Source organism: Hippopotamus amphibius, chromosome 15 (genome assembly GCF_030028045.1).
Source record: "Hippopotamus amphibius kiboko isolate mHipAmp2 chromosome 15, mHipAmp2.hap2, whole genome shotgun sequence".
NCBI classification, from domain to species: Eukaryota; Metazoa; Chordata; class Mammalia; order Artiodactyla; family Hippopotamidae; genus Hippopotamus; species Hippopotamus amphibius.
The window spans coordinates 24,016,341-24,026,893 of record NC_080200.1 but is presented as its reverse complement, the minus strand read 5'-3'; the positions used below and the strand labels follow the sequence as shown (position 1 = coordinate 24,026,893).

The following is a 10,553-nucleotide window of genomic DNA, read 5'->3' as shown; positions in this document are numbered from 1 at the left end:
AAATGCCATGCATTTAATTGGAGAATCACTCTGAGTAGGGGAGTTTGAGATAAAGACTCAAAGCAAGGAAGATTTCTGAATGGCTCTCAGGCAGACTGTCTTATATTTTCCAGATTCTGCCACTCTCATACTTTCCAACCCAGGTAAGCTACTTACATTTCTGAGATGGAACAATCATTATAATATTGAGGCAAATATAGAGCTATAGAAATTCTATTTATATTCTATATCTGATATATTTTATGTTTATATCTATGCATTATTTATTAAAGTAAATATTAAAAAGGAGAAACCAAAGATTTACATAAAAATTTATATTTGATGGTGGGATTAGAGGTGATTTTATTTCTTCATTTCATACATGTGTTAAATTATAATGCTCATAAAATGTGCTTATATAGTAAAACCTCTTTTTAAATAATTTCAAGTAGTTTTAGTAAAGAAAAAAAAAAAGAAAAACAATGACATGCATCTAAATGACCCATGATATCATTTTAAAACTAAATATGAATGAACTAGAGCATTCTTGTCTAAATGCCAAGTCTAATGCATTCTGAGCCAGGTGAAGGTAAGTAGATAAAATAAAACTCTGTGGATAATGAGGAAACTGAAGAAGTGATACAGTCTGATAAAAGAAATGGGCATTCTGTAGTTAACTCAAGAACCCCTGAAGAAACAAAGTAAGGCCAGTTCAGGACATGGTCCTAGGAACTTAGTGAAGAGAAGATGAGTTCTGCTGACATATCTCACTACATCCAGTGCACAAGGCTCTCACATTTCTTCAGCCAGTTGGACCTATTTTAGCAGACACACTTCCTTAGCACTAGACTGCTGGTCTTCCTGTTTCCCCTGAGTAAAAAGGTCCTCTTCTGTTCTCACAACATCTGTTTTTTTCTACTTGCTCTCTCTTTCTCCCATGGGTCTGCATATAAATCAGGGTTTAATTTCTCTGGTTCACAGTATATTCTCATGTTATACCATAGTGCCTGGAACATGGCAGTTTCTAAATAAAAACACATAAAGTTACTGCTGAATAACAGCAGGCCATTGTAATGTTCCTCAGATTTTTGTGTTGTTTGGCCACTAACAAAATTTAATATTTACAATCTAAATATCAATTTTAAATACTTAGCATTTTTTGTTTCTGATGCCTGTCACATTCCTGATATCTTCTGAATTATTCTGAAGTCCCTAGAAGACAGAAAATTAATATTCCATTGCAATTATGCCTAAGTCTACTGTCCTAGGTTACTATTGTTTAGCTAATACATCTGCATCATCTTTTTTTCCCTGCCAATGAAGTAGAACTTTAAAATAATTATGTATTTTATAATTTTGTCACTTTTCATTTTTCCTATTATTAAATTCTAATTCTATATTAAACTTTTTTATTATACCCATGTGATTATTGAGAAGAAAAATAATGAGAATTTATAAAGCAAGGATTAGAGAATATTTTAATATTGTTATTTCACTACTTCTAGAATGCTTAACATCTTGTTGTAAAGATAGCAGGCACTATTATTCAATTTTTATTCACATAATTCAAACCTGATTCCCCTGAGGTAGGAGTTATTATGCTCAGTTCTTAGATAAGAATATTAACTCACATTTTTAAGTTTCTCATTTAAATAAATTTACATTACTTTGGTTAAATTTTTTTTTAAAGTATCCAACATAGGCTTGTATCAGTTAAAAACTGGTATCCCAATTAAAAACTTCAATCTGTTCTGCTTACACTATAAAATTATTTGTGTTCAGAGTCTCATTGTTTAGAACTTACCTTGAGAAGAGAAAAGCCTTGTTTCTGGGATACTCTTCATTTCAGGTGTTCCTATTCACAACACCTACCAATACAAATTGTATCCTGATCATTTATGGAAGCATGTATTTCAAAGATAAGCAAGGGTTCAACATTTAATTCCAAATATTTTAGACAGTTACTACTCATATGGCCGAAAGGACAGTCTTAGAGAAACATGCCTATGATCTAAGGTGATTTTATGGGGGTGTCTACTGGGGATGTTGAGGTTATAGATTCTGCAGAGGAATTCCAAGGTTAGTTTTTTTACAAATATCTTTTTCATGTTAGACTCACTGCCTTTTGGAAGAGAGATGAAATCCTATTTGTTTAATGTAAGGAAATGAAAGCATACGTACCATGTCCTAAAGCACTCTGAAAAACTAATAATGCCTGCCATTTCTAAATAAAGAGTGGTAAAACTTTTCTACAAAATCATTCATAAAATCTTACTTAAAATTATGTCTAAACCCCAATGCCAAATGCAACAGAAAAGATCAATAAGAGCTTCCCAGCGGGATTTATACTTCTTGGCTACTCTACATTTCCCCAGCTGGAAAGGGTTCTCTTCTGGATCATGATCTGCTTGTACACCATGATCATTCTCTCCAATGCAACCATCATCCTGCTGTCTTGTGTGGACCCTCGGCTCTACACCCCCATGTACTTCTTTCTCAGCAATCTCTCTTTCTTGGATCTCTGCTTCACCACAATTGTTGTGCCCCAAATGTTGTTCAACTTGTGGGGGTCAGACAAGAGCATCACCTACACAGGCTGTATCACCCAGCTGGGCATGTTGCTCATTGTTGGTCCCACAGAAGGTATCTTGCTGGTGGTGATGGCCTTTGACCGCTATGTTGCTATCTGCCAGCCCCTGCGCTACCCCATCATCATGCATCCTCAGTTCTGTTGGAAGCTGGTGCTCATGTCTTGGCTGTCTGGCCTCATCGAATCTGTCACTCAAACAACCATCATTTTCCAGCTGCCTTTTTGTGCCCACCACTGTCTGGATGACTTTCTATGTCAGGCTCCTTCACTCATAAGGCTGGCTTGTGGAGACACTTTCATTAGTGAGTGGCAGATGACCGTCTCTGCTGTTTTCTTTACCATCTTGCCAATGGGGTTGATCCTGACTTCTTATGGCTACATAGCTCAAGCTTTAGGTAAAATCCAATCCGAGGAGGGAAGGCAGAAAGCCATTGCCACCTGCTCCTCCCACCTCACTGTGGTCTTCATCTTCTATGGGACAGTGGCCATGGTTTACACAGACCCTAAGAACCAATTTGCTTCAAAACATGGCAAGGCTGTCAGTTTCTTCTTCACCATGGTCACACCATTGCTGAATCCTCTCATCTATACCCTGCGGAACAAAGAGATAAAGAATGCTCTGCAAAGACTGCTGAGGAACCCTATCAGTGTAAGAAAAAATATTGATTTTTTGAACCAAAATGTAAGTTGAAAATCATGACATTCACCCACTCTACATAAAAGAGTCTTTGAATTATCATTAAAATCGGGTGCTTTTAATTCAAAGACAGTACTTTATGAATTTTTCTTTATTCCTATGATTTTGCATGCATTTTCTGTAAAAATAAAAATCTTTACAAATGAATATTTGTTTTATCTACATATTGTGTTCAAAATATATTTGTCTAGGGAGGAGCACTATTTGCAGAATTAACTTTTGAATAAATTATATATCTAAAACAGCATATGCAGCATGAGCTGGACATTTTTAAATAAAAAAATCAACAAATTATAAATTATCCATTATATGTTTTTTAAAGTTTAAAAAAATAATAAAAAGAACTGTACATCAAGAACTCTTTTGTACAAGTCTAAATGGAGGAAAATATTCCTGGATTTTCCCTAGGTCCTTTCTTTTTTAAATTGACAATGAGAATGACACCTTGGTTATAAAGAAGAAATGTTAACATACATATATTGTACTCTATTTTTCTTTTATTTGGAATTTTATAAGATGAACCCACAACAGTGAGGTGACTCCGAGGTATTTGAATCCAGAATATGTGTAGGAACTCTTATCCAATGAGACAGATAAATCTTTAAATTTAGCCAAAACAATTTATTCTCCATGTGATTACAAATTTACTAAATATTTAGTCAAATCTACTCTTCTACAGACATAAATTATGGCTATTTTAAAATAAAACTGTATTCATATATACATCCATATATATATACACACACATATATATACATAGGCTAAAAGCCTTATGAATTTTGTACTATTTCCTTTTTTGTAAAGTTGTACAAACACAACTCAGTGGAAATCCAAATGAATTTTTGGAAATGGAACATATAAATGGTGGCCCCAGCAATTTAGCACAATAAATTGTGTTGGGAATTTCCATTAAGGTTTATTGAATATTTTACAGGTCCTTGTGCTATTTGAAATACCAAAGATATCACACAGTTATAAGAAATTGTAAGACATTTCCATTCTCTTATTTATCACAGAGTCTTTGCAGTGGTTGCCAGGTATCATCACCAACAGTTAGTTTGGTGGAATGGAGCAGGGTATTGGTTAATAGTGGAGTGCCTATCACAGACACAAAGGTAAAATAGAGACAGCTGAAAATGTTTGCTGGAGATGGAAGGGAGTGTTATGTTTATTTGTGATGCTGTGGATCAAATAGGAGTTTCTTTATTAAATGAGTGTATGGAAAGAATGCTTTCTTTCAAAAGCCTAAGGATTCTTCATGATGGAATAATCATAGGACTGTCACACTGTCCTTCTTGTTGACCTGTCAGCTTGAAATGGAACAGGACTCTATGGTCTCACTGCCTTCCATGTCCTCTGTCTGCCTTTGTCTGTAGAAAAACTTTAACCAAAGAACAAGTTTAATCAGAGAATTGAAAAAAATGCAGAATAAAGGAAAATTGTTAAACAGAACAAAGCAACAATAATTTACTCATTAAACAATGTCAGGGAACTTTAGTTTTTCCTCAAGGGCTATAGATAGTATTCCAAGCCATATCCTTTGAGCCGTCTTTTAGATACTGAAACCTTTACCAGGTGGCAGAAATTAATTATATGAAGACCAGACTGTAGCCATGACATAAGCTGCCACAATTCTGAGAATTGATCTCAAAGAAATGGAAACAAACAGACCCTGGGACTGAAAGCTAACTATACTTAAAACAATACAGATGATGCTGATCAGATCACCACAAGACCAATTTCAAGATGACTGTTGGAGCTGACTGTGCTATTTCTGCATGTAGCCCCTTCCCTCCACCTATACATCCCTAAAATTCCACTCTAAAAGCCCTTGCCCACTGGTTGTCAGTAGGATAGGAGTTAGACTTTGGGCAGAAGTCTGCCCTCACCTCCAGTTTCTGGCCTCCAAAATAAAGCAAGCTTTCCTTTCCATCACCTTTGGCTCTCTAATACTGGCTTTAGAGCAGTGAGTAGTGGGACAGTGGGACCCCACTTTCCTTAACAAGCTGACGCAATGAAGTGGTAGCTATGTGTTTATTTTCAACTTTTTTTTATTCTCTTCTATCTTCTTTGTTTCACTGTCTTTTCATTCTCCTAATATCCAATCAATTCCTTCTTTAAAATAAGTTTTATTATTTATTCCATTTCTTTCCATTTTAAAATATTTTCTTCAATAAATGGTAACTCCCTGTCAGCCTATTTAGCCTGTGTAAATTGATTATTTGAAGTGCATTTTATCACTGTCCACATATTGAGTTGATAGCAATAAGTACAGGAACAGATTCAGGGTTAGAATTTCTCAAAGATAAAGTTTGATTATTACTTTTTAGACATAAGCTCAGTAAGCAGTATGCTTCAAGTAGCCTTGTTAATGTTGACACTGACATTTTCTTGCTCTTAGGCTTAAATGAGTAGAAGCAAACTCTGAATGAGAAAAATAAAAAGACAACCTTATCATAATGCAGACTGGGAGACAGGCATAGAAGTTTCCAAAAATAGAATATGCATTTTTTTCAAGCACTTAAAATATTAATCAAGGTAGGCAATATTCTGGGTTATAAAACAAACCTGAAATGTCTTTAAAGTGTTAAAATCAGACTTGACTCTCTTGAAATAATGAAAAAAAAGTCTGGAAGGCAATAACAAAATTATTTTATGCATTTTAGAAAAATCTCTGAACACATGGAAATTAAAAAATACACTTCTAAATATTCCATGAATTAGAGTCTCAAAGGAAAATGCCTACAGAATAAAATTATTAGTCCTGAACTCTAAACTCAGCTAAACACTTATTCAAGAGTAAGAGAAAAATTAGCTTAAGAAAAGGACAATTTCAACTTTTTTTTAGACATGGTTATCATTGACTGAAGGACTGTTAAGTTTAAGCATAAATACACAAGGAGCAAGAGATAGGGACAGAAGATCACAGCAATGATGTTTTGGAAGCTTAAAAGCAAAAGAATAACCAGTATTTAACTTGTAGGTTAAAAAACCACCCAGATAATTAGTCTGGAAATAGGAAATGCTCAAAGCAAACTACATCATGTTGTAAGAACCCCTTCAGTAGCTTGAATTTAATATAACCTGGTATTCTATACCCACATTTGGTACTGAAATGAGGGCCTTAGATAAAAATATGTATGTAAGGCTGTTAAACCCTCAATCCTCACACCTACTTCATGTAGCTGGGTAACTGCCCCTCCCCTAAATAGCATAGCACTAGGCTTTTACTTTATGGAGATGTTGATCACAAGGGGTTCTGGAATTTGAAAAAGAGGCAGGGCATATGTGAATAAATGGAAGGTCTAACACTGAATTGTGAGACATAGCAGTTCCTTTTTACCACTTTGGCTGGAATGCTGGCAGTCAGTCATTCCCTCCTACACCTGACACTCTCTTTTCAGAGGAAACAGACTACGCCAAAGAAGATACGCATACATAGTGTTTCCTAAAGAAATGAATCATTTTGATGATAATTCAATGAAACATAATGTTATTAAGATTACTTTTGTCTAAAGACCTTCCCCACAGCAGAGATTCAGGGATCAATAACTTATAAGAAATCATCTAAAATAAAAGATGGATATTAAAACAAAGAAAAAAAGAATAGTGAATTCAGGAAACAAAAGCACTATTTTGAAGGGAACTATAATTTGTCTACTAAGAGAGATAAGAATAGATATTATATTAGAAATGGATGTTTTAAAAAAGCATTAAAAGAATTTTCTTCTAATTTTTAAAAATTGACATAGCATCTTTGTGTTATTTTAACTTCATTAAAAACTAATTGACATATAATTGTATATATTTAAATTGTACAACATGATAACTGGCGATACATATAAAATGTGGATTAATCACACATATGAGACTTCCTAGGTGGCACAGTGGATAAGAATCTGCCTGCCAATGCAGGGGACACAGGTTCAAGCCCTGCCCCAGGAAGATCCCACATGCTGCAGAGCAACTAAGCCCATGTGCCACAACTATTGACCCTGCACTCTAGAGCCCGTGAGCCACAACTATTGAGCCCATGTGCTGCAACTACTGAAGCCCATGCACCAAGAGCCTGTGCTCTGCAACAAGAGAGGCCACTGCAATGAGAAGCCAATGCACCACAATGAGTAGCCCCATTCACCGCAACTAGAGAAAGCCTGAGTGCAGCAACAAAGACCCAACACAGCTAATTAAATAAATAAACAAATTTATAAAAAAATTACCCATATCAAAATAACTAACACATCCATCACCTCACATAGTTATAGTGCATGTGTATATGAGTGTTTGTTGAGAATTGTCAAGATCTACTGCTAGTAACCACTAAGTATGCAAAGTGTATTATTAACTATACTTACTATTCTATATGTTAGATCTTCTGAACTATTTCTTCTTATCATTGAAAATTTGCACATTTTGAACTACAGTATCCCAGTTTCCCCTGCCTCCAACCTATGGCAACAACCATTCTATTCCATTATAATATAATATATTAATATATAATAAATATATAACATTTTATATTTATATATATATGTGTGTGTATATCACATTTTATTTATTCATTTACCAAATGTCATTTAAGTTGTTTACATATCTTGGCTATTGCAAACAATGCTAAAAAGAACATGAGAGTGCAGATATTTCCTTGAGAGACTGATTTTAATTCTTCCAGATCTGTACTCATAGGTGGAATTGCTGTATTCTATGGCAGTTCAATTTTTCATTTTTTGAAAAAAATTCCATACTATTTTCCATAATGTGTGTACCAATTTACATTTTACCCTAGACTTCATTGCCAAGAACAGTGGCAAGGATATTGTTTCTATATTTTCTTCTAGGAATTTTATAATTTCACATCTCATATTTAAGTTTATTATACATTTCAAGTTAGTTTTCTATGAGTGGTGTAAGACAGGTGTAGTTTCATTTTTTGCTTGTGAATATCCAGTATCCCCAGCACCATTTATTGAATAGACTGTCCTTTCCCCATTGTGTGTTCTTGTAAAAAAAAATGGTTGAACATGTATGTATGAGTTTATATCTGGGCTTTTTATTCTGTTGCACTGGCTTATGTGCCTTTTTTAGGTCAGTAACATACTATTTTGAAAAGTATGTGTATACTGCTTCTGATGTATTGTTCTGTATATGCCTCTTATGCCCATTTCATCTAAAGTGCACTTTGAGTCTATTAATTCCTTATTGATTTTCTGTCTGCATGATTCATTCATTATTCAAAGTGAGGTGATAAAGTCCCCTACTATTATAGATTTGTGCCTATTTTTGCCTTCAAATGTGTTAATAATTGTTTAATATATGTATAAGTGCTCCAATATTTATATGTAATTTTTATATTCTTTGGGGAATTGACACTTTATTAATTATATGACTTTGTCTCTCATTACAGCTTTTGACTTAAAGTCTTGTGTGTGTGTGTGTGTGTGTGTGTGTGTGTGTGTGTGTGAGATATCTCTGCTCTTCTTGGTTTCCTTTGCATGGTATATCTTCTTCCATCCCTACACTTTTAGCCTATGAGTGGCCCTAAAGCTTAAATGAGTCTTTTGTAGGCAGCATGTAATTGGATCTTTGATCTTTTATTCATTCAGCCACATTATTTTTTTTAACTTGTAGAATCAAAATCATTCACATTTAGACTAATTATTGATAGGTAAGGCCTTACTATCTTCATTTCATTAATGTCTTTCTGTTTTGTAGTTCCTTTGCTCCATTTTTTTCTCTTTCATTGTCTCTCTGTGAGTTGATTTTTCTATAGCATCATACATTGATTCAATAATCTTAAACATTTGTTTGTCTATAATAAAGATGTTGTTTTATAATTACCATTAGGCTTTCATAATATATCTCATAGTTATAACAGTATATTTTTAGCTAATAACAACTTACCTTCAATTGCAAAAAAAAAAAAAAAAAAAAAAAAAAAAAAAACCTACACATTTGCTTTCTTTTCTCACAATTTATGTTGTTACCCCAACTTACATCTCTTTGTATTGTGTATCCAGTAATCAAATAGGTTTGTTGTAGTTATTTTCAACATTTTTTCCTTTTAACCAATAAGCTACAGGTCAAAGTAATATACACACCATCACTGGAGTATCAGACTTTGAAACTTAACTAAATATTTACCTTATCAGTGAAGATGATACTTTCATGTTTTTATGTTACTAATTATCATCTTTTCATTTAAGCCTGAAGATTTCAATTTATCATTTTCTTTTAAGGCAGATCCATTGGTGATAAATGCCCTCAACTTTTGTTTGTCTGGGGAAGTTTTTATTTCTCCTTTATTTCTGAAAAAATGACTATGCTGGTTAAAGTATTCTTGGTTGAGTTTGTGTGTTTGTTTTTTTCTTGAGCACTTTGAATATATCATCTCACTCTCTCCAGGTCTGCAAGTTTTCTAATGATAAATCTGTCTGTAGCCTTATTGAGATACCCTTATATGTGATGATTTTTTTCTCTTGCTGTTTTCAAAATTCCCTTATTCTTTTTAATTTTTGAGAGTGTGATTATAATGTGTCTACCTGAAGAATTCTTTGGGTTGTACCTGTTCAGATGGAGATATTTGAGATTCTTGTCCTGGATATATCTCTCTCTCCCCAGATTTGGGATGTTTTCAGACATGTTTTTCTTCACAAAAGTTTTCTGTCTTTTTTCTTTCTTCCTCTTCTGGGACTTCCATAGTGCCAATAGTGTTTTGTTTTGCTTTGCTTTAATTTGGTGCCTGAAAATACCCCAAAGATATTTTGGTTTTACTGTTTTTCATTCTAATTTTTTTTTTCTCCTCTGATTGGATAACATCACAAGATCTTTCTTCAAATTCACAGATTTCTTCTGTATGTTTGGGCTTGTCATTAAAGCTCTATATTATATTTGTCATTCCATTCATTACATTCTTCACCTCCAGAATTTCTGATTAGCTCTTTTTATTTTTCTATCTTTGTGTTTAACTTATTGTTTTGTTCATGCATTATTCTCCTGAACACATTGCATTGTTTATCTGTATACTTCTGAGTCTTTTTGAGCTTCCTTAAAATATATATTTTGGATTTTTTTCAGATTTTAAATATCTTCACTTCTGTGGTATTAGTGAAAAATGACTATGTTCCTTAGGTGGTGTCATCTTTCCTTCCTTTCTCTCATATTTCTGATGGCTTTGCACTGATTTATGTGCATTTTCTGAGTAGTCACTTCTTCCAGCCTTTTCAAAATAGCTTCAATAAGGAAATACTTTCAATTGAAGATGGCTATAAAGATGTCATGTCAATTATG

The 10,553-nt window shown here is 33.7% G+C and overlaps 1 protein-coding gene across 1 annotated transcript in view; it reads left to right on the top strand.

Moving 5' to 3' along the window:
- The first annotated feature begins 2,396 nt into the window (after positions 1–2,396).
- Positions 2,397–10,553, top strand: part of LOC130836387 (olfactory receptor 15-like) — a 29,417-nt gene continuing 21,260 nt past the window's right edge. The window contains exon 1 of the mRNA XM_057708423.1: positions 2,397–3,218. Within this exon, the coding sequence (XP_057564406.1) occupies positions 2,397–3,218 (822 nt within the window). The remainder of the gene's footprint in view (positions 3,219–10,553) is intronic.